The sequence below is a fragment of the Citrus clementina genome, unplaced genomic scaffold, assembly GCF_000493195.1.
Source record: "Citrus clementina cultivar Clemenules unplaced genomic scaffold, Citrus_clementina_v1.0 scaffold_8, whole genome shotgun sequence".
NCBI classification, from domain to species: domain Eukaryota; kingdom Viridiplantae; phylum Streptophyta; class Magnoliopsida; order Sapindales; family Rutaceae; genus Citrus; species Citrus x clementina.
In genome coordinates, this window is record NW_006262022.1 from 19481634 (window position 1) to 19505382 (window position 23749).

Genomic DNA, 23749 nt, shown 5'->3' on the forward strand with positions numbered 1-23749 from the left:
TGTGTGCATTCAACTACCAATTTTTCTTTTTTATTGTGAATGAGAATTTTAAACATAATAGGACTTTATGTGAGTGTGTTTTGTAATAGTTTTATCTCTTTGTACTTATAATTACTGTTTTTCTAATAATTTTGAATATTATTTACTAAATTAATTTTAATTCAAATGATTAAATAATTCTTGGTTGGCTTCCATAATTAACAAGAAAAAAATCATTTAATATACTAAAAATAACGTTATAAATATCATATATTAATGTCAAAAAATACATGTATTAGATTTATTTTTTTTATTTTTCATGCTTAGTTAAGGTACACATTATCAAAGTTTTTATTAATCAAATAATTTATTCATAACTTGTCATGTGTTTAACAAATAAATATAAGTATAGTTAATATTTATGAGGTTATATATGTCAAAACATCGTATTTCAGATGTTTTCTTTTTAAAAAACAAACAACTTAACGATTATATTCAGATATTAAAAAAAACATGTCATTTATATATATGTGTTCATACTTATTTAAACTTTAATCAAATTTAGAGCTATTTAAATTTTATATAAAAAAAACATATGCAACCTAAGACAAATCTTCACTATGCTCAATCAATACATATATTTTTTAGCTATGCTCGATTAACTCTTCTATTATAATTAAATGGATTAATCTTTAGTAAATTTCTAATTTGTAATATATTATAATTCCAAAAAATCTTTAATATTAATTTTCTTCAAAAAAGAAAAAAGAATACGGAATATATAAGTCAGCAGTCTACATTTCCGATGTGGCGCAGTTCTACTGGTTAGTCCTACGTGCCTCTGCGCAACGAAACTTCGTAAGCTCCCACCTTACTCCCCCACTATTCCACAGTCCTGTTTGTTTCCCCAGAAAACTAAAAAGAAATTTCAGAACCATGGCGGTTCGAGCCACGGTGTCACGGTTTCCATCCGACCCGGACGCGCAAGAAGCTTCGGGTCTGCCATGGGGCGTGACGGTGACGCCGTTCGCGACGAAGGACGAGAACGGCGCAGCTCCGGTCTACGGATCCGACGGTCATATGCTTCCTCGTTGCGAGAACTGTTACGCATACTTCAACACGTACTGTGAATTGGAGCAATGGGCCTGGACTTGCTCTCTCTGTGGGTCCCTCAACGGCCTCTCTTCTCAGGCCATTGCCAGATACACCCATCCTCAGTCCTGCGCCGAGATGATCTCCTCTTTCATCGATCTTGACTTGCCCTGTAATTCTTTTCTGAAAAAAATTGAAACCTTTGTTTATTAGAATTTTGTTTGTTTTCGTTTCTTCCTTTTTTTTTTTTTTTTCATAATGTTGCTGCGCTGCGTTTCAGTGGAGGGTTCTGAGGAAGAGACGATGCAAGCGCGTCCGGTTTATGTTGCTGCTGTTGATTTGTCATGTAAGATTTTGTTAATTGCTTTTTTACTGTTATTATATAATCATCTTTATAGTTTTACTCATTCAGTTACTTGAGTCAATTAGATGAACATTATGATGCTAATTGTTTGAACTGAAAGTAATTTTGACTTAATAGAAGCTGAATCTTGGATCTCCTTGTGTTTCTTAGATTTGTTTTTACTATTTCTGTTGCTAGTATATGTTCGAATGAAAGGTATTGTTAGGTTTTTTTAAATTGTAGAAACATGTATGGAATGTGAATTTCATAAGTAGCAGTAAATTGCTCTGCATTGGAAGATTTCTATGTATTACAATTTCATTGATAAAATCATAGTGAGAATGTATTAATTGTTTGCAGCTGATATCAATTGGAATTCAGTTTGATTAGGGATCCTCGTTCCTTTGTAATTTGCATTTTTTTTCTTCTTATGTTAATTTTATGTTGATGATGCTACTCATTGTTGCCTCTCCTTTTGCGCTTAATTATATCTAGCCTAGCCTAAGCTCTTTATCATGAACAACATGATAATGACTAGTATGTATTTTTGATACTCTTGATAATATGGGGAAAAAATTATGCCAAATAACATAGAATGAATATGAATATTGAGCTCGTTCACATAACAATTCATGATAAACTTAATAAGAAATGACAGTGTTGATCTTTTACTTGATAAATCTGATTTAATAACGTAACTTTTAATTAGAAATCGTGGTGATTGATTCTCACTTTACATACTTTACTTGGAGCTTATACTTCATTTAAAATATGATTATTCTTTTTTGTTAGAACAGTAACATATGTTTACTTTTTTTAGTGTGCATGTGTAACATTGTGTTCGCATATAATATTTTAATGATCTTGTATTTATCTGCAGCTTCAGAAGAATTTTTAGAACTCACTAGAAGTGCACTGCAGGCAGCTTTAGAAGGTTTGCAATTGCTGATTCAAAATGATATTCTGATCTCTCTTCTGTATGAGCTTTGCCTTAGAAGCGTGGACTTTTCTTTCATTTTTTTTCCCTCTTTTGCAGCTGTTCCGTCTGGTGCGCTCTTTGGGCTTGCAACTTTCAGCCATAAAATAGGACTGTATGATGTTCAAGGGGCTATTCCAGTTGTAAAGAATGTCTTTATTCCCTCAGATACAGAGGACACCCTCTCACTTGAGCTTGAAGATGTCATGCCTTTGTCACAATTTTTGGCTCCAGTATGTTAGTTAGGGATATCTCTCCATCCTTTCTCCCTTGTGTTTGTTCACATTGCCGTGGCCATTGCTCAATTAGAGCTAAATGGCTAAAGGGTCTTTTGCTGAGCCCATGTGCCCAAGATGAGGAATAGTTGACTAGTCTTCTTTATTATCCAGTGTTTTGATTGTCTGGACCCCTGTTATTAACTGAAACCACACTCATGCCATGTGATTTTTCATCAGTGCAGTCCTAAGCTCAGAACATTTGCTGCAGGTGGAAACTTTTAAGGAAAATATCACATCTGCGCTTGAAACACTGAGGCCAACAACTTCATGGGAGAGAACTGCTGGAGCAGCTCAAGGACTAGATGGTGTCTTAATGGGTGGGCGAGGTTTTGGTCTGGCAATGGAATCCCTTTTCAATTACCTTGGATCAGAATATGGAAACACATTTGCACTAGGTAGGTGACAGAGTTTTGAAGCTCCTGTCACTCATTATCAAGCTTGGATTATGTTCCTGAAGACCCTGCTTTGAAACACATGATTTTGCCTTGCTCTTTTGATCTTGTTCTTTCTAAGATATGATAAACATATTCGTCTCCATTGAACATGAATGCAGCCAGAGTGTTTGCTTTTCTATCTGGTCCTCCTGATCATGGAGCTGGGCAACTGGATACACGAAGGTATGGTGAACAGTATGCTAGTAAAGGAGAGGATGCAGACCGTGCTCTACTTCCTGAACAGACACCATTTTATAAAGATCTGGTCAGTTGGATTTGGATTTTGTTTACTTGAACAATGGTCATGTGGTTTTTGAACTGTAGCATTAACATTTATTTCACAGGCTGCTGTCGCTGTTCAAGCAGGTGTTTGTGTAGACATATTTGCCATTACAAATGAATATACAGATTTGGCATCCCTGAAGTTTCTTAGTATTGAAAGTGGAGGCTCATTGTTTCTGTACTCAAGTACTGATGATTCAACTTTACCTCAGGACATGTAAGTACCAAAACGTCGTAGTGGAACGTTCTGGGATCCCAGTGACTCTTAAAATGGCATTATGTGATCATAGTTTTCAAAATAAGATAGTGCTAAGATTTAAAAATGCATTATGGCAAAATAAAGGGCTTACTTTCATAAATGGTATAAAATATTAATATGTCGACTCCAAAGTAAGTTCATTTTTACTCTCTTATTTAAGAAATGACCAGACATGGTTCATTTTCAAATAATCTATCATCCAGAACATAATCTTGGAAATATTGTTCTTTCTGCAGCTACCGGATGCTAAGTAGACCATATGCTTTTAATTGTATAATGCGGCTGAGGACATCTTCTGAATTCAAACCTGGACATTCTGTAAGTAAGACTATAAGTGTGTCTATGGATCATATTTTTCAGGGTTTAGTACTGGTATATGCTTATGACATTTGCATTTTGCAGTATGGGCATTTCTTCCCTGATCCACAATATGAAAATGTTCAGCACATTATTTGTTGTGATTCTTATGCAACGTATGCTTATGACTTTGATTTTGCCAACGCCGCTGGTTTTGCCAGGTACAATTATGTCATGATGTACTTGATACACTTCAGAACGATTTATTACTTTCTATAATTTGTTTAGGTTATCAATTGGTTTGTTAAATGTTATCTCATTATGCAGACATACTTCTGAACAACCTATGCTACAGATTGCATTTCAATATACAGTTGTTGTGCCTCCTGAGGAACTTTCAAGTGAAGGATTGGGTTCTGTAAGTAGGTATGGTTAATCTAATAGAAAGCTTTCCTCAAGTTGGTTTACTGCTCATTTTGTTTATGATATTTTTTCTTTTTCGGTTTTATGTGAATGTCAATCTTTTATATATTATTCTGAGTATGTTTGTAGGATCTCCCTCTGTCAACCTTGCATGTAAATGTCTGGCGCATAGTATTAGTTAGGGATGGCAAAATCCGGGTGCGGGTCCAGGTTTGGCCTTCCCGTGTCCGGACCCGGATGCCAATTTTACTTTACCGGACCCGGATATAAACCCGGTTTTTTCGACTCCGGGTCCGGTACGGGTTGAACCCGGAAAAAAAAACTGGGTTTCTGGATTCCGGGTTTCGAACCCGGATTTGATTTCGGCTGTGGAAAACAATCATCTTCGATTATTTCTTACAGCTCTGAATTTCTAACTGCAAATAGATGAACACACAACGACAATAGACATATGAATGCTCACACCCAAATCTGCCTATGGTTCTCCCTAAGCTCCACCCGCAAGTTGTCACACAGATAAACTTTTGGTGTAAAAGGAATCTTTGGGCCTTACCATTCCACACAGCCAAAGCTCCCAACGACACCCAAAAAAAAAAAATAATAATAATAATAAATAAATCTCCAAAGCATCTAACCCAACGTTTCCTCCCATGATCTGCGTGCAACTTCAACCCGTATCACAATCGTTGCCAATCGCGACAAAGAAGACTAGAGAGGCGGCTGATGACGATGATGATAGTGAACACAACTGGGAAGGACAAGGTGGCGAAGCGATGAGAGTGACGACAATGAAGATTTGATGAAGGGAAGAGGAAACATGTGATGCGGCTGTGAATTGCAATTTGCAAATTAGGGCACATGATTTTTTTTTTTAACTTCTCTATTTATAACTTAAAATAGTTTTAAAACTTAATATAAAAATAAAGATATACGGGTCCGGGTTCAGATAAAACCAGATCCGGACCCAGATATATGCGGGTTCATAGAATTACATCCGGATTCCGGATAAAATTAAATCCGGGTCCGGGCCGGGTCCAGAAAATATTGCCATCCCTAGTATTAGTTTTGATTGTGACGGTTCTGCTCCTTTTCATTACAATCTTGCAATATCAACTTTTGATACTCTATAGTTTAAGAGGAGTCTTTTGTTTGCACAGATTTGCTTCTGCGGCCGTTCAATTGTCTTTGAGATCCTGGAATAGACCCTGCATATTGATTTCTCAAAGTTTTCATTTGGCCACATCTTGCTTGCCATACTTTACTACCCCTTTAGAACTTTTTGTCTTAACTTGACATTATGTTTATGCAGAGGCAAGCATTCCCTAAAACGACGACTAAGGATTAGGACATTGCAATTTGCAGCTGCTCAAAACATTAATGAAGTTTATGACAGTGTTGACCCTGAAGCTGTTTTGTCGGTACTTGTGCATAAGGTATTTTTTTCTCCCATCCATCACTCTCAATAATAAAGAAGATAATGATATAAATGAATAAAAATGAGGAAAGAAAAGATTTAGGTGGTGCCATATTCCTTTTGTCAAACTTTTCAAGGTCCGACGAGACCCTGTTAATTCTGGTAGTTGACTACATATCTATGTGTTTGTCTTATCAATTAATCTAGGGAGATTACCAATTTCCCCCCTACAGTAATCAACATATACCATTTTTCCCCCTGTTGTTTTTATAATGGTCAAAAACCCCCATGATAGCATAAATTTACAATATTACCCTTATTTTCAACTACTCTTTTATTTATATTTATTATAAATTAAATAAATAGCATGAATATAAACTAAATAAAAAATTAAGCATTAAAAACAAGAAATAAATGTTTTGATATGAGAAAAAATTAATAATAAAATTTTTTTCTTGTACTTATTTATTTTGTGCAAATTTTCTTATAATAAATATATAAGAAAGTTATTATAAAATGATAAAAAAATTATAATAAGAAAATTTGAATGACAAATAAAAATTTATTATAAGATAAATAATAAAATATTTTGCCTATACTTTTTACATTTAATTTTAAAATATTACAAAATGTTTATTATAAGAAAATGTTCACAAAATAAATAATTATTATAAAATGATAAAAAAATTATAATAAGAAAATTTGAATGACAAATAAAAATTTATTATAAGATAAATAATAAAATATTTTGCCTATACTTTTTACATTTAATTTTAAAATATTACAAAATGTTTATTATAAGAAAATGTTCACAAAATAAATAATTACAAAAAAAATTATTATTAATTTTTTTGCTCATATCAAAACATATATTTCTTGTTTTTAATACTTAATTTTTTTATTTAGTTTTTATTCATGTAATTTATTTAATTTATAATAAATGTAAATAAAAGAGTAATTAAAAATAAGGGTAATATTGTAAACTTATGTTGTCAGGGGGGTTTTTGGCCATTATAAAAACAGAAGGGGGGTAAATGGTATATGTTAATTACTGTAGGGGGGAAAGTGGCAATCCCCCATTAATCTAATTGTAGACATGAGTTGAAAAAGATTTATGGGGAGGTTTGGTGTCAATAGAAATCCATTTAGCCTTGCACAATGGCATAGTGAGAATGGTGGCAAACATCTTCCTTTAATTCGGGCTCTAATAATCCTTAAGGAATACTATGCTTGCCAGGTGCCGATTGTCAGCAAATACGATTTGGTGGAATGCCCAGACATAATCATGATAACTTCTTCTTAGTTTTTTGGTCAATGTTGCATGATTAAGTTAGTGATGTTCAATTGAGTGGTGTAAAGACCTTTGGATTCAACCAAGTAGTCTGGGGTTCAGTCCCACACATGTCCTGATCTCCAAGGCTGTGGAGTACGAAGAAAGTTTATTTCTTTCTTTAATAATGAAAATTGCTTTCTGACTGTCAGTAAATGTACTGTTTGTTTAAATAGGTTATATTAGCCTCTCTTGAGCAAGGAGTTCGTGAAGGCAGGATGTTGCTTCATGATTGGCTAGTAATCCTTACTGCTCAATACAATGAAGCTTTTAAACTTGTTCAGCACAATATTGGAAATTCAGTAACTTCTCAGATTGATGTTGAATTCCTACAATGCCCCCAACTACAGCGTTTACCTCGTTTAGTTTTCGCATTGCTTAGAAATCCTCTTCTTCGATTCCATGAAGAAGGTGTTCACCCTGATTATCGGATTTATCTGCAGTGTCTTTTCAGGTATTTCATATTCTCATTATGACATTAAGGTTTTCTGAGCAATCAGGAGTTGATTTTTATTATCAGGAAAATATATGAGTTCAGTTGTCCCTGTAGTTCAGGATATGAAAATTTATGGATTTTAGAATTTTGAGAGTAAGACAGAATTTTCAAAACACAATGTCCTTAACAAAACAGCTAGTCATTCCCCTTTCTTTCATTATTATGCAGCAGGCATCTAAAAATTTGGCATATGCAATTATGTGTAGCGTGTTTTGTGACCTAATTTATCCTTCTTTTAATTTTTGATTCTTATCTTTTCTGTAGGAAACTACAGATTTGTTGTTCAAGCTTGTACAATTATTCTGGCTGTTACTATTGATTTGTCACATTTTATACAATGTCTCTTTGGAGGATATTTTTGACGTCCACAATTGTAGTTCATTGATGACATTATCATGTGAATCATTACCTATAATTTGTGATGCAGCGCACTCGAACCAAGTTCTCTTCAGCGTGCTGTTTATCCGCTGCTTACTTCGTATTCGACACCAGATAAACAAGCATTTCCGCGCCACTCACTGAGTCGTGCAGCATTGATCACTAGTGGCAGTCCAATATTTTTGCTCGATGCTTTTACAACTATAATTGTATTTTATTCTTCTACAGCAGACCCTACACTTCCTTTTCCTCCACCCCAGGATTGTAAGTTCTCCCTCATTTCTTTAGGATTTATATAAGCATACCATTTTCCTCTCTTTCACGTATAAAATTTCATTTTCTCAGGTTTGTTACGGACAACAATCAACAAAATGAAGCAAGAGAGAAGTATCACTCCTAAGCTGATATTTATCCGGGGAGGGCAGGATGATGCTACAATTTTTGAGAACTATCTTATCGAGGAACAGGATGTAGACGGAAGTGGCCTCACCAGTGTCATGGGTTTTGTTTCCTTCCTTGAAGAAATCAGCCAGAGTGTTGTGGAATACATGAAGTAGAAGTCCCATGCTAGATACAACTGGCAAGTCATGCGATCCATTCTGGAAACAGTAAAACTTTCACATTCATCAGACATGCATATAAACCAGCCAAAGAAATAGGCTAATATTTATACAAATGAATTTACTTCAACACTGTCTGGTCAGTTTAGATTGGGAAGTTAAACATTTTGTTAGATCCAAGTTGGAAATGGTTCTTCGGGAGTAGTGTGTACCATTCTTCGGCCTTGCAAATTTTACAGAGAGCACATTTAGGAACACATATATTCATCATTTTGTAAAACAAAAGTAGCACAGATTCAGCTAATTAGCTGACTGTACTAATAATTCTAAGGCTCTTTTTCAATCTCCTCAAAATGTGTTGGAATGAAACTCTATATTCAGTTTGATTAGGAATGGTTGGTAGCTACCATTTGATAATTTTTCCTTTTATCCTGAAATACTGCATTTCATTCATTTTGTTTTGACGTGTAATTTTGTCAAATGGTTCAAAGTGATTCCAGGTTGATCGAATTTAGCTCGTCGTTCGTCGTTGACTTTGTGTTTTTTTTTTTTAAATTTTCAAATCTGTGTCATCCGGAGCTATATTCCAAGGGTCTATTAGAAATTTACATTTACAATATACAGGTCTAATAAGCATTGCACGTTAATATGTTTCTACTGATATTGGGAAAATATCTACTTTTATATCATATTTTTATGGAAAGCGAATAAGACTCAAATTAGTGCTTTCAACAATGCTGAAGGCACTAGTCTATCATCATTAAGCAACGATTCCAGTGATGAATTTATTTATATTTAAATGAGGATATTTAAATGAGGGGGATTGTGACTTTCTCCCTAATATTTTTTATTTTCACCGCCACTTACCCCTAACAATTTTGATTGTTCTCAATATAACATTAGACAATGCATTACAATAACTATGGAAATAATTGTTAAGATAATTTTAAATGCAAAAATGGCAATGCTTTAAATGAATTTTCTTTTCTTCAATAACGCACCGCATACTAGTATAGTTCAAAACTAATATTTGAATCTTAAGAAACCATACTTTATACTAGGCCTTTCCTCTCTAAATGAATGAAGTTATGTTAAAATTAATTATTTTAAAAAAAATTAGAATTATTAAAAGTGTTTTTGAAATGAACAAATATATATATATATGTGTGTGTGTGTGTGTGTGTGTGTGTATGTATTCTGTAATGAGATGCTAAACTTCCTTTAAATATCTACTTTGCGTCAAGATCTTTATTATAATATTTTTGTCAAACAATTTCCTTTTTCCTAGTAAATTTGGTGAAAAAAAAAATTAGGAAAAATATCCACCGTCCACCCGTTTTTTCTAACTTTTTTAAAAATACACAATTCTTTTTTTTTTTTTTTTGCTGGAATCCACCTAAAGTTACATTTTGTTTCACTTTTCCACTTCCGTTTGGAATCCGTTAAGAAAACTAACGGAAACTTCAAAAAATGATCATTTTACCCTCAAAACAAAAATTACAATTTCACCTTAAAAATACCAAAAAAAATCAGATTTAATGATAAATATCATTATTGGTACGTTAATGAAGTATAAAAAAATCTTAACTACTAGAGATTATAACTCAATAAATAATAAAACTCTACTTATTTTAAATTCAATTGATGGTTTGCGAGATTAGGCTATTTTTAATACTACTATTATAATTTAGCATTCTAATTACAGACATATTTAAAAAAAAAAACATGCATTTGATGGTTGTGGAATTAATTTCTTTATTAACCGATGGGAAAAATATTTAGATTTAATTTGATTATTTATGGTAATTTTTACGGTGAAATTGTTATTTTCGTTTTGGGTGGTAAAATGGTCATTTTTTTAAGTTTTCGTTAGTTTTCTTAACGGATTCTAAACGAAAGTGGAAAAATGAAACAAAATATAACTTTAGGTGGATTTCAGACAAAAAAAAATTATGTATTTTTAAAAAAACTGAAAAAAATAAGTGGACGGTGGATATTTTCTCAAAAAATTAAACTGCTTTCATCGAAATTTAAATTCTTTTAAAAGATTTTATTTCATGAAAATTGAACCCTCAAGTCTCATTCAGTCATTTGTACTATATGATCGCCAATCATTTAACTAACTGGAGCTAAATAAAAGTATTCTTTATAAGTAAGACAATGATGAATACAAAATTCCTTTAATGATAAATTTATTATTATTCAATTTAACTGTCGCTCTCTTAGGGTTCTGTTCCCTTTACAATTGCATCAAATTAGACTGAGATAGTGCTATTTAATTCAGTTTAATTTAATTTAATTTTTTTGATTATTTCGCATGCAACACGACTAATCGTCGTTTCGACAGTCAGTCGGTGGTCAACTTTCTCTGCAAATCTTCGCTCTTTAGCTTCTCCGGTACTCTCTCTCTCTCTCTCTCTCGCGTTAGGGCTATGGCTTTGCATTTTTCTTTATTTTGTTATTATTATTATTATTATTTTGGGGGTATGATATGGGTTTTGTCCAATTTCATCTGGGTGTAAACAAATATTAGTGGGCGTGATTTATAAGTGAGGATTGGAGTAGTAAATTGTAAAAGTTGAAGTGAGTAAGAAATAAACCGTTTGGAGGCTGTTCATTGTAGAGTCAACCCATCCCTAATATTAAAATTTACTTTTTTTTTTAGCTAGAGAATTGCTCCAGATTTTAAATGCAGTAGCAAATAAAACTGTTAGGAAGGCAAAAGAATACAGATAAATTTAAGTGGATGCGTGTTGCAACGCCTTGATAGCATCGTAAAGCTTATGGGTTCATCGTTTAAGTTAATTTACATCATAGCTTGATGATGGATGATTCTAATGAGTATTCAGTATTGCAATCCTTTACCCGGTTCATGATAATATATGTGTGTTTTTTAGTTATAGGAAATTCTTCATTTATTACATTGTTAATAGGGGTATTGAACATATTCTGTTTATTGAATCTCTTGTGTGTCGTTGGTTGAAGAGTCTGGATTATTAATGACTAGCAAGTCTGGATTATGTTTATGGAACTAGCAAGTGTGATCGTCTGAATTCTGATTTTGTTTACTGCATTTTCAAATCACGCCTATAAATGTCCATCCCAAAACCCCTGTCTCAGTTACCATGCATTAATCCTTTACAGGGTAGGTGCAGTAATTGTCACATTTAGTTTGAACCTGGTATATTTTCTTTTTTGTGAGATTGGAGAATGTTCTGGTTTGGTTCTCCTTTTAGTTGCCGCAGTCTCATTCCTTTTTTTTTTTAATAATGATTGAATAATAAAAATCATGGAAACGTCTTTGTTGCGTTACCTTTGCATTATCTTCAAACATTATAGTTGTATGCATACTTCAGTTTTTATCTCTAATTTTGCTTCATATTTCTTACATGCCACTTCCTTGTTATTCGCACTTTTGTTAAGGGGTTATATTTACCCCTTGGAATGAAGCTGATTAAAGCTTAACTTGCCAATATCTCTTGTTTTTGGCAGCACTCTTGTTCTGTTTTCAACAAATTGATTTCTTGATATTTTGCACCACCTTCATAAGCCTCATAATTATCACTCAGATATCTCTTTTGCCTGTCTCATTTACAACTACTACTAATGTTAACATTATTCCTTTAGTACAAATTTCTTTCACATTGCAACACCCTTGAAACTTATATAATGACACGTTTCAGTTGAGATTCATGCTCTGCAACTCCTTTTGGCCATTCATATTGTTGCCTCCTTTCAATATGTCTATATTTCTTCCCATGAATTCTTCTGGCCTCTGTACCTTCTTCACAGTTGCCTTGCAAGCTTGTATACTTAGATACATAGAATGCCAAGGGAAATGGAAAGTGCATCTGCTGCTGCTGAGCCAGTGGAACTTGAAAAGCCAGTTGGGTCTGATGAGAAGGTTGATTTTGATGAAGACAATGATCCTGAAGAGACAATGGAAGAAGAATATGAGTATGAAGAAGTAGAGGAAGAAGAAGAAGAGGAAGTAATAGAAGAGGAGGTGGAAGAAGAAGTGGAAGAGGAGGAGGAGGATGCTGATACTCGGAAAAGTGGTGATATGCAAATTGAAGATGAGGATGAGAAGAAAAAACATGCTGAACTTCTTGCTCTCCCTCCCCATGGTTCTGAAGTGTACATTGGTGGCATTCCTCATGATGCTTCTGAGCACGACTTGAGGGATTTTTGTCAGTCCATTGGAGAAGTTACTGAGGTAATATTTATCTTTGTATAGAAAGTACCCTGTTTTCTGCTCTTTGTCAATACTTGAACTAATCGTATTTCATCTATGACAACAGGTCAGAATTATGAAAGGCAAAGATTCGAGTGAGAACAAGGGATTTGCATTTGTGACCTTTAGAAATGTGGAATTGGCCTCCAAAGCTATTGATAAGCTAAACAATACCGAATTTAAGGTAATTTAACCTTGTTTGTCAGACCTATATTGTCCAGTCTCTACCTGACTTTATGTGATGATTTGACTTGTAAGAAAAGTGGTGTATTCTTATCTTGAAAATATAGAAGACAATATGTTTATAGTTCTTTCTTCTCTTGGTCTTTCACTTTATTTCTCTTCATTTGTCTTCAATATCTGTGTCTTTAAGAAGTACTTGGTAGTTTGTTGTAGTTTTTAAACACCTTCCTGTATTCTCTCCATCTCTCAGGGTAAAAAAATACGATGTTCTACATCTCAAGCAAAGTATCGGTTGTTCATTGGTAATATTCCTAGAAACTGGGGATCAGAAGATCTGCAAAAGGTTGTGTCAGAAGTTGGACCTGGAGTAACTGGTGTGGAACTAGTGAAGGTTGGTGTTATGTTGGGCCACTTTCAACTTTGGTTGTTTATATGTTTGAGATTTTTTATTGACGTCTTTTCTTTCTTGTGATCTGACTGACTAGTAATTCCCTTAAAAGATTAAACTTATGCCACTGCTTGAGGTTTTTAGTTATTTTTTTAATAGATTTAAGCGTATTCGCTCATTGTCAATTCTTTTGACTGGTGACAGGATATGAAGAACTCGAGCAACAACAGGGGTTTTGCCTTCATTGAGTACCATAACCATAAATGTGCTGAATATTCAAGGCAGAAGATGACTAACCCAAATTTCAAATTAGGCACTAATGCTCCAACCGTGAGCTGGGCTGACCCTCGAAATGTCGATTCTTCTGGTGCTTCTCAGGTCTTGTTTATTTATTTATTTTTTGTTTCATCGGGAGATTGGCCTTTTCATCAGATTACAGCAGTTATGTTATGTTACATGAACCATTATTTATCTTTTAACTTTTTAAGCTGGTATTCTATGTTGGTGAAGCATCATGACCTCTCCCATTTCTTTTAAAGACCTTGGGACATAAGTTATTGCCTTTTGTTGCAAATTTTTTTCTGACATTCCTTGCTTTATGAAGTATGAATATTGTCAGTTTTACTTGAAGCTATCTTATACAGGTTAAGGCAGTTTACGTGAAGAATTTACCAAGGAATGTTACCCAAGACCAGTTAAAGAAGCTCTTTGAGCACCATGGGAGAATCACAAAAGTGGTTGTCCCACCAGCAAAGCCTGGACAGGAAAAGAATAGGATTGGTTTTGTACATTTTGCAGAGAGGTCTAGTGCCATGAAGGCACTGAAGAACACTGAAAAATATGAACTTGATGGTGATCATTAGCTTGTAATCTTATTGGCATCATTTATGTTCTAAAAACTATCAGTAATTTTGACTGGTTTGCCCTGATGGTCAGGCCAAGCTTTGGAGTGTTCTCTTGCAAAGCCACAGGCAGATCAGAAGTCAGCTGGAGGGTCAGTTTCCGAGAAGCCCAGTTTACTTCAAAATTATCCACCTCATATTGGTTATGGTTTAGCTGGGGGCACCTATGGTGCTCTAGGTGCAGGGTTTGGAGCTGCAGCCTTTGCCCAGGTGAGAAGATGTGTGTGTGTTTAGGTGCTTCTTCAGTTCTGAGTCAAAACTTTGCTTTGTGTAATATTTGCATTTAGAGCCTTTCATTGCATGAGAATCAATCAATTCATGTTTATTGCTAGTTGCTTTGTACTTAGGCCATGGTTTTGTCAAATATTTCTTATCTTGTGTGCTTTTTCATTGAGATTTGAAAAGAGTTGGGATAATTGTGAAATAGTGACTAATGGCTTTCTGGGATTGATTTCCTCTTGCTGAAATAATTTTCTTCTTTGGTACATTAGCAGCTTCATAGCTGTGGGCACTCCTAGACAATGCTGGTGTGCGTTAAAAAGTAATAGTTTGCAAACCATTTTAGCGAGCTTGTGTAACATAATTGATTACAAATTATAATTATTTAGTGTAGCCACTTGTTCTGAGCACTTCCTTTGGTATCATTATTGGTTTTTATTGGTTGTTTTACGAACTTTAATGCCTATTACAGTGGACGGTGTGCTGTAGGATGTTCTCAAATTTCTAGGTTTTTCCATCATGCTCAGTGACACTATGAGTTGTTTATGGTATAAACAAGTAATTCAGTCTTTTAATGGGCTACAATATAAGTATCTATTGTTGAGGTTGTAAAATTTTTAAAAGTTGAGTGTGCATATTGAAGTAGTGAAATAGTTATTTATTTTTCTTCCTATTTCTTTTAAGTAATTTCGTTTAAGGTTAACATGCAATACATATAATGATACATTTAAACTCCTGTCGTGATTCTTGGTCAAAAGCTTTACAGTGCTAGGATGACTGATTGCCCTTTGTTCTCTTTATTGAATCCCAGAAGGTCTTTTCTGTTTAATGTAGTGGTGACAATGGTAGTAGAACTGTGTTGTGAGTCTGTAATTGGAGGCTGTATTGCCCTTTATTCGTATTTCCATTACTTTATTTAAATGATCACTTGTAACTTCACACTTAATTGATGTTGTCTGTTAAATATGTATACTTCTTGCAGCCCTTGGTCTATGGAAGAGGAGCAAGTCCTGCTGGCATGGCAATGATGCCAATGCTTCTACCTGATGGGCGTATTGGATATGTCTTGTAAGCATGATTGCATCACTTTAGCTACAATGCGTAGTTTAGGAAAATATAGTAAAACCACCATTAGGAAAACTGAACTTTTTAAATGGAAGTTACTGGCTGTATGCACATATAATTTTAAATTTTATATGAATAAAATTACAGCTGGCTGTGACACTGATACCTTGTTTAGGCTGTGCCATTTTAAACGGAAGCTCTTACTGTTTTTCTCATTGTAGACAACAGTCTGGAGCTCAACCACACAGCTTGCCTGCACATCATGGGAGTAGTGGTAGAAGTAGTAGTGGAAGTCGCAACAAAGGAGGCAGTTCAAGCCGGGGGAGGCACGGTGATGGTGGCCATGGGCAACGATATCGTCCATACTAGTAGCCTTTTTTAAAAGGCCTATAATTATATATTGGGAATGTGTCTGCATTCCTTTACTGTTCTCATTGTAAAGTCCCAAGATTTTCAGGCATCTGATTGTGGCAACATCTTATTATTTAATAACGTGGTTATGGTATTAGTCTTCTAGTTTCATACTGTCTCTGTACTTAAAATACCATGCAGTCATTTGGTTTCCCGGTACATTTATATCTGTACTAATTAGGAAGGCTAATGCAATCGTTCTTTGTGCAATGCAAGGATCAGTTCGGAAACCCAAATGTACAAATCTAGCTTATTCTGTCATTGAACGTTAAGACCATCTAATTTGCCCACTGCTTTGTAGCTGAGTTGCATTTGCAGCCAGTTTCCAAGAACACGTGAAAGTGGCTTGAATTAAGTTTCTCAATTAATGAATTGCATAGGTTTCGGAGAATTGAACTTTACATTGTCTCCTAAACCACGTGCCTTTTATCATAGCTATCACGGGAGGAGTTAGTAAATGAATTAGCTAAACTCTTGAAAAATGTTAGTTAATGTACCAGCAACCGGCATCTGTAGGCAGTTGCTGATCCATACAGAATTCAAGCTAACACTCTCCACCGACTATGGACAATGCACGTTATCCAAGTAACTTGACTGATCTTCATGGATACATCCAGCAAAATGACTAGAATGTTGAGATAAACAAAAAATATTGTAGTATCTCGTAAAGAAAAAATGTAAAATTTTACAGGCGCAATTCAGTGTCTAAGACAAATGGCCTCTCTTTAGCCACCTCTGCAGCAAATAGAAAAATTGATGCTTGTTTAATCTTACAAGATCAACCTACAATAGAGATTACATCTTATAGAGATTTCGTCTTGATTAGTATTCTACACTCAGTTTTCTTGGAATGTAGATAATAATGTTCTTGCTCACTCCTTTCCACCAGCATCATCCTACTCTTCATTCTTTTTATCTTTTTCAGTTTTACCACAACTTTTCTTTGATGCCTCACCTTCTACTTTCTGTTTCTTTTTCTCTTCTTTTGACTTCGATGTTCCGGCTCTCTTTCCAGCATTCTTCTGCCTAAATTCTGAATGGAAACCAAGGATCCATCAATCACTCAAAACAGGGGAAAAAGAAGTTCAGTCAATTGTTACAAATAAAGAGTTGATTCCGAGCATATTCACACTCAAACTCAAACTCAATTTCGGGCATGCATCATCCCACCATTAACAAGATTAAAACAGTTGAGTAGCTCTATTAGGTGGGATTGGAGATCATTAGAGGTTGCAGCAGGCCTCAGCTATAAAAATCCAATGGTATCACAACATGCTGTTTGCAGGTTAAATAAAGCATCCTAAGATTGGTTTATGGCAGAAACAAAAGGTTAGCAAGGTAATCAGCCCTCACTGTGCAAACGTAGACAAGCACATTTCCCTCATTCAAAATAGTCCAAATGTTAACACAGAGGGAAGCATTTCAAAATACGCATGTTGTTCAATTAGTGCTTGTTATAAGGGTCATGTAGTTGAAAGGTCAAATGGTTCAAAATACATGTTCCTATTGCAAAGTATCAACATACAAGAGATAACACGCGTAACTGATATATATCTTAAGCAAGAGAGGTATAGCATCAGCTGAAAAGTTTTTGCTTGAACAAGCAGAAAGACACTAGAAAGATACAAGGTGTACCATTCCAATATGATGCAGTGACAAATGATTCGTCTTACATGGCTTCCTCGAAAAAAGAAAAGAGGATTTGAAGCAACCACCTTTTGGGAGACAATTTGTTTTGCTGAAAAGACACCATATTGCTTATCATGTTTCCGTTGATAAACTGGCATGACTAAGTAATACATTGCAAAACTAATTTCCCATCAGACTAAAAGTTATTTTGCTCCTGATACAGGTGTACCCTTGACAGGTGTTGAGGGTGATCACTGTGACTATTTCGTAACAAAAATATATTAAAGCTATTAGTCCCTACCAATCTTTTATATTTGACTAACTCAAAGATACTTCACAAGCTGCTCAATTAAAAATTTCAGTCATTAGTTAGATCAAAAAGTCTTTTCATCCATAACCAGACAATGAACTAGATCAAAAAGTACTAAGCATTCCTTCTTTTAAAATAAAAAGCAGGAAAATTACAGCAAAAAATGAAAATCCAGTTTCTGAAAGTTAACTGACCATCAAGGGAGTCTCTAAGAGGGTCTACAAACTCAGTAAAGTCAATTTCTTCAATTGCTTTTAACACATCCTCAGCGTTAATCGTTTGCCTCTTTGACTCCTTGCATATGTCATTAGCCCTGCAAATTATCATGAAACACTTTGATATGAGCTAGCATAATACTCTTTGCAAACCAAACGCACCCTTACTAAACAACTTGTTTCGAATCCAAATGTGAGCTTCCACAGAATATTTTAATTTAATTTAGTTGATACCCACTTCGAAGATTTTTCCCAAAATTCAACCTTTTCAAAGAAAAGTTATCAAATTTGCTTAAAAAAATTCTGAATTCAAAACAATTAAAACCATAAATAACGAAAATTGATTAGGTGGGGGTTCAGCTTACGTGGCGGAGAGGTAATGGATGAAGATGCGGGCGCTTTCGCAGAAAGCAAGGAGCGCGTCTTTGTGAACGGAGATGTCGGTATCGGGAGAGCAATTGTGCAGCTTATCCTTCACCACACGGCGCACGATAGTCTTCGGCAGCTCTTCTGCTTCCGGTACTACTTTCTCTGTTTCCATTTGCTGATTTGATTTATTTTTCCTCTGTCACAAAGAAAATTTTGGGATTTGGGGATTATATATATAATTTGCGATCGTTTCTAGGTCTTGTTTCCCGCCATTACTGTTACCGTTCCTTGGGCCTTGCATTCTGGGCAAAACTTAGGGCGGCCCCATTGGGTGGCATCGTATGTCCGTGAGTCCGTCATATGATAAACACATAACACAATTTTATAACTTTGCGAATGATACAGAAATTGTAAACCAATTATATAATACAATGTGGCCGTGGTACTCTTACGGTGAGATTGACACGAACTCGGAGTGCTGTCTAAAATATTTTATAGTCTCACCCGTGGCTAGGGGTGGCAAAATGAATAAATAAATTACATTTAAATCGTAAACGAATTGGATCAAAATTTTATTAATCTCGATTCGATTTGTTTATTCAATTTGTTTAATTCATTTAGTAGAATTAATAAATGAATCGAATCGAATTTGGATTCGTTTACAATTCGTTTATCCTATAAGGAAGCAAATTGAATATGAATTCTTTTACAAAAATTATGATTAATAAGCAAAAATTAGGCAAAATAAAATATAAAAAGACTACAAATTTAGCATCATATAAAATACAAACTTATTATCATTTAAAATTACCACATTAGTATTCAAATTTTAAAATTTTTACATACATATTTAAGTATAAATAAGTAAAAAAAAAAATTCTACGGCTTGAAACGAAAAGCTCCAATATACCAAATATATAAAAAAAAACAACAATTGAAAGTGAGCATTATATACAAACCATGGGAAGAGACTATCAAGCAACAAATAATTCTAGTATAAATAAGTGATTTAATTAAACAAATTTTAAGCAAATATAGATCATATTCGATTTGTTTATAACTCATTTATTAAATGAATTCTAAATAAATAAATCAATGTCCTCAAACCTGGATTCAATTTATTTAATTAGCAAATCGATTCGAATGGAATAAACAAATCTTAACCTACATTGTCACCCCTACAGGCTCCCACATCTCCCTAAAATGGACGGTGTCGTTTTAAGTAATGAACAAAAACAACATCCTCCAATTCAATTAAAATTAAAAGACTCACCCTCCAAAAGGTATTTTGGACGAAAATACCCCTCATTTCAAATCCAAATCCAAACGAGTTAATTATAGGTTGTTAAGAGGACAAAAATCAAATGAAATTTTATTGACAAGTTATAACTACTGCACGTGCTCGATGAAATTGTCTTAGGCTTTAGTTTTTTTTTTTTTTTAATAAATTAACTGTAAAAACAAAGTTTAGTTGTTTGTTGTGTTGGTTTGAGTCAATGGAGAATGATATGTTGATTTAAACCATTTGAAGATGATACTGGTTCGATAGGCACCATGTGTGCCTTTGTTTTGGTGCCTATGGCGATGGTGCTCGGCGGCGTAGAGCTGCTGCTGCTGCTGCTTGGTGTGGATGAGGCTTTGGTGGGTTAATGCTTTGGAACTTGAGCGTGCTAAATGCCTGTGAGTGTGATATCGTGCTCATAAAATGGTGCCGTCTTTCAGGTTCGCGCGGAATGCTCGTGGGAAAGTATCATTTTGGTCCAAACATAAATAACAAATGACGAGAAATCACAAATGTTATTTAATAAACGATTTGTAGTTTAGTGATAAAAATGTTATTTAATAATTTTGTAGTTAAATAAAAAGAATTTAGATATTTTTTTTTTATATAGTAAAAGATTTATAGTTTAGTGATAAATGTATTATTTGATAATTTTAGAATTTTAATTCAAATCTCAATAGCCACGTCATTTTGTTTTTTAAATATTTTATAAAAATTACCTAAAATAAGGATATTTATATGCATTTAAAATAAATAATTTATATTTTTTATAAAATTTAAATAACTAATCAAATATGAGTTTTTAAGTTTAAAATAAATTCAAGTGAATATTTAAAAAAAAGTTCTAAATCAAATAAAATTTCTTGAATTAACACCCGTAATTTAAGTTTCTGAAGCAAAGCGAGAAAGCCATAACCTTCCTTGTGATAATAATGATCAGACGAAAGTAAAATTTCAGGCACGCGCTTACGCAATTAAGCTGACCACGCACGTTCTCATAAAAAAATGACTGAAAAAAATATCTTAACCGTCCATCTTCCCATCGCAGCCGGTTACCGAACTCTTTCAACGATGTACAGCAAATCTAATTACGTTTTTAAAACGACAAGCCACCACCGCCAACAATCATAATTTGAAAAAATTTAAATAGTTTCGAATTTCATCCATCACGTTCCTTCAGGAATTCCAGAAGTCTCTCTCACTTCTCACGTTTGTGATCTTGTTCTGCTCTGCTCATAGCGTTGACGTTTTAATTTTTGTAAGTAAATTATTAAAAAATCCGGTACCAAATCACAAATCATAATCACCATCATCATCATCGAATGTCAAATTACAGCGGATCCTACTCTTCATCTCAATCCTACGCGCCCTCTGCGCCTTCTCTGCCGGAGACCCACAACAACTCCTCTTACAATAACTCATCTTCGGCTCAAAGCTATTATGCCCAGCCTCCTCCGCCTCCGCCGCCGTCGCAGCAGCAGCCGTACCCCGCGCCGAGTCACGGGCAGTTTTCGGCGTATGGGCACTCCGCGTTTCCGCCGGGGACCCACCCAGATGTGATAAGGAGCTTTGAAATGGTTGATAGAGATAGAAGTGGGTTTATTGATGAGAATGAGTTGCAGCAAGCACTTTCTTCTGGGTACCAGAGGTTTAGTCTCAGTACTATTAGATTGCTCATGTTTCTTTTCAAGAATCCTCATGATTCCTTGAGAATTGGTAAGTTTTTAGATGCCCTTTAAGGGGAAAAAAAAATTTAAGTTCATATTTGGTTAGAATGAGATTTCCTTTTTTTGTGAATTTAACTAATTAATACAATTATTGAGATGGGTTTTTGGATCGCAAATTGAATAGGTGACTTTCATATTTTAGATTACAATTTTTCATTTCTATGCCAATGGTTTTGACTTCTGTATCAAATTGGCTTTTTGGCTTTTTGCTTTACTTTGTTGGTATCTTTAACTCTCCATGAAGATGAATTGATGTTAGCCTAAATCTACTGTTGCAGGGCCTAAAGAATTTGCTGATTTGTGGAGTTGCCTTGGTCAATGGCGCGTAAGTATCCTTACTGATTATTCTTTGAATTTTCAGAATCCTTCCAAGTAATTGATGAAAAGTTATATTCCAAATTTTTTTCATGCAACTCTCTTTTGTCATGCCTTTAACAACTAGCTTTTCCGGCTATGCCTGTTTTATGTTGGCATGATGGTTTCAATGTGTCAATCCTCTCTGTGTGGCTGGTTGGAATCTTTTGAAGGTTGAGTAAAATAGAAAGAAGTAATTTGCATTCTGTTAAAGATGTTGATGTTTGTCTTCTTGAAAACACTACCGAGCTTTTTGCTAAGGCAGAGTTTCTGAAATTCATTTTTGTCACTTGTTCAACATAAGTTTGATGAAGTGAATTCCCGCCTGAGCAATGAGTTTTATTCACTGCCGTGACTATCTAATGTTTTTCCAATATGCAAATTTTGTTTATATGATGTGTGGTACTGTACATTTTGTTTGTGCTTATGAAATTTGCTCTTGTAGGCTATATTTGAGAGATATGATCGAGACAGAAGTGGGAAAATTGATCTGATGGAATTGAGGGATGCTCTCTACAGCATTGGGTATGCAGTCCCACCTTCAGTTCTCCAGCTTTTGATGGACAAGTATGATAATAGAAGTGGAAGCCGGAAGCTTGGACTCAGTTTCGACAGTTTTGTTGAGTAAGGCGCCTCTTCCATTAATATCAATAGTTATTTTTGTTTATTCGTTTTCAGTTTTTTGAGAATTTTGATGTGCTATATTCATGTTGTTCTGTTTAATTTGATGTGCAGATGTGGAATGGTTGTAAAGGTGAGTCCACAAATTCCTACTATTTCTGGCTTTGAAGCTACGTTAGAATAGCTGTTACTGACCACTTCAAATAAATTATAATTGGGTCAATCAATCGCCAAAGTTCATGTTATGATGGCAGTTTGTAAATCTAATTTGCTATGCCAATGTGCATAGACGCCTATGAAAGATAAACTCAGTTTTTCTATTTGGAACCTAATAAACATTCTCTGTTTAACAAGTCCAACTCCCCTCCTTTCATATTCATGCATTTGATCTCATTATGCAAACTTATTGTGATTTCAGGGTTTGACTGAAAAATTCAAGGAGAAGGATCCACGGTATACTGGGTCAGCCACGCTTACCTATGAATCATTCATGAGTATAGTCATTCCATTTATTGTGTCATATGATTGATTTAATTTGTACAATTAGCCTTGCAATGTTGATTTCTTTATTGTTAAAGTTCAAATACTTATCTGGGTTTGAAGTTGTATATTGAGAAATGGTAGGTATGAATGTGATATGGGATTCCCTCTTTTGTGAGAAGCGAGTACGACAATAATTCTTCCCATTTTTCATTTTTAAAAATCTGAAAGGAAACATACTGTTGTTATTTTAATCTACAAAAAAATGAAAAGTGTTTTTTTAGTTTTTTCTTTTTCACTTAATAATTCGTTCCTTCTCTTTCAAATTTCATTCTCTTCTTGGTTTCATTATTTTACTTTTTATTTAGCAAGAAGTGATTTCCATTGCTTCACCAAATAATAAAATCCCCTTTTTTAATTTGCCTCAACCCACGCAAAATATAAATTATTAACGCTAAAACTACTTGATCTCACTGTCTTATTTAACTAATTTGATGAACTGTGAGTATGTCAATTTAGTTCAGCTTGCTCCAGTTCCAGTGTTACTCTTCAAAGATTGACAAGCTTTGCTTAAAATTACATGCTACTTCTAACCATTTCTCCTACATGCTTCCCTTCACTAGCACAACGGAGCGAAGGCAAGTAGAGGTCCTTTGAAGAAGAGTTACAACCGATTGGTTTTCTCCAATATCTCGTATAAAAAAATAAAAATAATATAGAGCCATTCATTAGTATTTACTTGGATTGGATGAGATTTGTGTCGATAATTACTTTTTATATTAAATGAATCGGGCATTAGTTTTATATAATTTTTCCTCA

The 23749-nt window shown here is 34.3% G+C and overlaps 4 protein-coding genes across 8 annotated transcripts; 3 read left to right on the forward strand and 1 right to left on the reverse strand.

The window, feature by feature from the left end:
* The first annotated feature begins 806 nt into the window (after nt 1-806).
* On the forward strand, nt 807-8915 carry LOC18034169 (protein transport protein SEC24). 2 transcript variants are annotated; one of them, XM_006424165.2, is made up of 14 exons: nt 807-1243; nt 1352-1417; nt 2295-2348; nt 2451-2623; nt 2877-3063; nt 3222-3367; nt 3447-3601; nt 3880-3961; nt 4046-4161; nt 4268-4366; nt 5673-5796; nt 7284-7561; nt 8031-8245; nt 8327-8913. In XM_006424165.2, the coding sequence occupies exons 1-14, from the start codon at nt 916-918 to the stop codon at nt 8536-8538; spliced, it is 2235 nt and encodes a 744-aa protein (XP_006424228.1). In that variant the 5' UTR covers nt 807-915; the 3' UTR covers nt 8539-8913. The 2 variants fall into 2 exon arrangements, with proteins under 2 accessions (XP_006424228.1, XP_006424227.1); XM_006424164.2 differs by having other exon boundaries at nt 2295-2623; nt 8327-8915.
* Nucleotides 8916-10590: 1675 nt separating this feature from the next.
* On the forward strand, nt 10591-16173 carry LOC18035294 (heterogeneous nuclear ribonucleoprotein Q). 4 transcript variants are annotated; one of them, XM_024179116.1, is made up of 10 exons: nt 10591-10693; nt 10889-10938; nt 12034-12757; nt 12843-12959; nt 13209-13349; nt 13551-13724; nt 13991-14198; nt 14283-14458; nt 15450-15535; nt 15754-16173. In XM_024179116.1, exons 3-10 carry the CDS (start codon nt 12368-12370, stop codon nt 15899-15901), a joined length of 1440 nt encoding a protein of 479 aa, XP_024034884.1. In that variant the 5' UTR covers nt 10591-10693; nt 10889-10938; nt 12034-12367; the 3' UTR covers nt 15902-16173. The 4 variants fall into 4 exon arrangements, with proteins under 4 accessions (XP_024034884.1, XP_024034885.1, XP_024034883.1 ...); XM_024179117.1 differs by having other exon boundaries at nt 12334-12757; XM_024179115.1 differs by lacking the exon at nt 10591-10693 and having other exon boundaries at nt 10710-10938.
* A 409-nt stretch (nt 16174-16582) lies between these two features.
* LOC18034636 (DNA polymerase epsilon subunit 3) lies at nt 16583-18821 on the reverse strand. Its single transcript, XM_006424167.2, has 3 exons — nt 18463-18821; nt 18077-18195; nt 16583-16976 (listed from the first exon to the last, which is right to left on the reverse strand). Exons 1-3 carry the CDS (start codon nt 18636-18638, stop codon nt 16840-16842), a joined length of 432 nt encoding a protein of 143 aa, XP_006424230.1. The 5' UTR covers nt 18639-18821; the 3' UTR covers nt 16583-16839.
* A 1862-nt stretch (nt 18822-20683) lies between these two features.
* On the forward strand, nt 20684-23111 carry LOC18035150 (probable calcium-binding protein CML48). Its single transcript, XM_006424171.2, has 5 exons — nt 20684-21464; nt 21754-21800; nt 22275-22453; nt 22565-22583; nt 22869-23111. Exons 1-5 carry the CDS (start codon nt 21071-21073, stop codon nt 22977-22979), a joined length of 750 nt encoding a protein of 249 aa, XP_006424234.1. The 5' UTR covers nt 20684-21070; the 3' UTR covers nt 22980-23111.
* The last annotated feature ends 638 nt before the right edge of the window (nt 23112-23749 follow it).

Bases quoted from the DNA above. Each gene is read 5' to 3' on its own strand.
- LOC18034169 (XM_006424164.2), top strand. From the start codon at position 916: ATGGCGGTTCGAGCCACGGTGTCACGGTTTCCATCCGACCCGGACGCG. The intron at 4,162-4,267 runs GTACAATTATGT...CTCATTATGCAG, and splicing joins AACGCCGCTGGTTTTGCCAG to ACATACTTCTGAACAACCTA. The intron at 8,246-8,326 runs GTAAGTTCTCCC...TCATTTTCTCAG, and splicing joins TTTTCCTCCACCCCAGGATT to GTTTGTTACGGACAACAATC.
- LOC18035294 (XM_024179116.1), top strand. From the start codon at position 12,368: ATGCCAAGGGAAATGGAAAGTGCATCTGCTGCTGCTGAGCCAGTGGAA. The intron at 12,758-12,842 runs GTAATATTTATC...CTATGACAACAG, and splicing joins CCATTGGAGAAGTTACTGAG to GTCAGAATTATGAAAGGCAA. The intron at 14,199-14,282 runs GTGATCATTAGC...CCTGATGGTCAG, and splicing joins TGAAAAATATGAACTTGATG to GCCAAGCTTTGGAGTGTTCT.
- LOC18034636 (XM_006424167.2), bottom strand. From the start codon at position 18,638: ATGGAAACAGAGAAAGTAGTACCGGAAGCAGAAGAGCTGCCGAAGACT. The intron at 18,196-18,462 runs GTAAGCTGAACC...GATAATTTGCAG, and splicing joins ATCCATTACCTCTCCGCCAC to GGCTAATGACATATGCAAGG. The intron at 16,977-18,076 runs GTCAGTTAACTT...GTTTCCATTCAG, and splicing joins TCTTAGAGACTCCCTTGATG to AATTTAGGCAGAAGAATGCT.
- LOC18035150 (XM_006424171.2), top strand. From the start codon at position 21,071: ATGTCAAATTACAGCGGATCCTACTCTTCATCTCAATCCTACGCGCCC. The intron at 21,465-21,753 runs GTAAGTTTTTAG...CTACTGTTGCAG, and splicing joins TCATGATTCCTTGAGAATTG to GGCCTAAAGAATTTGCTGAT. The intron at 21,801-22,274 runs GTAAGTATCCTT...TTGCTCTTGTAG, and splicing joins GTTGCCTTGGTCAATGGCGC to GCTATATTTGAGAGATATGA.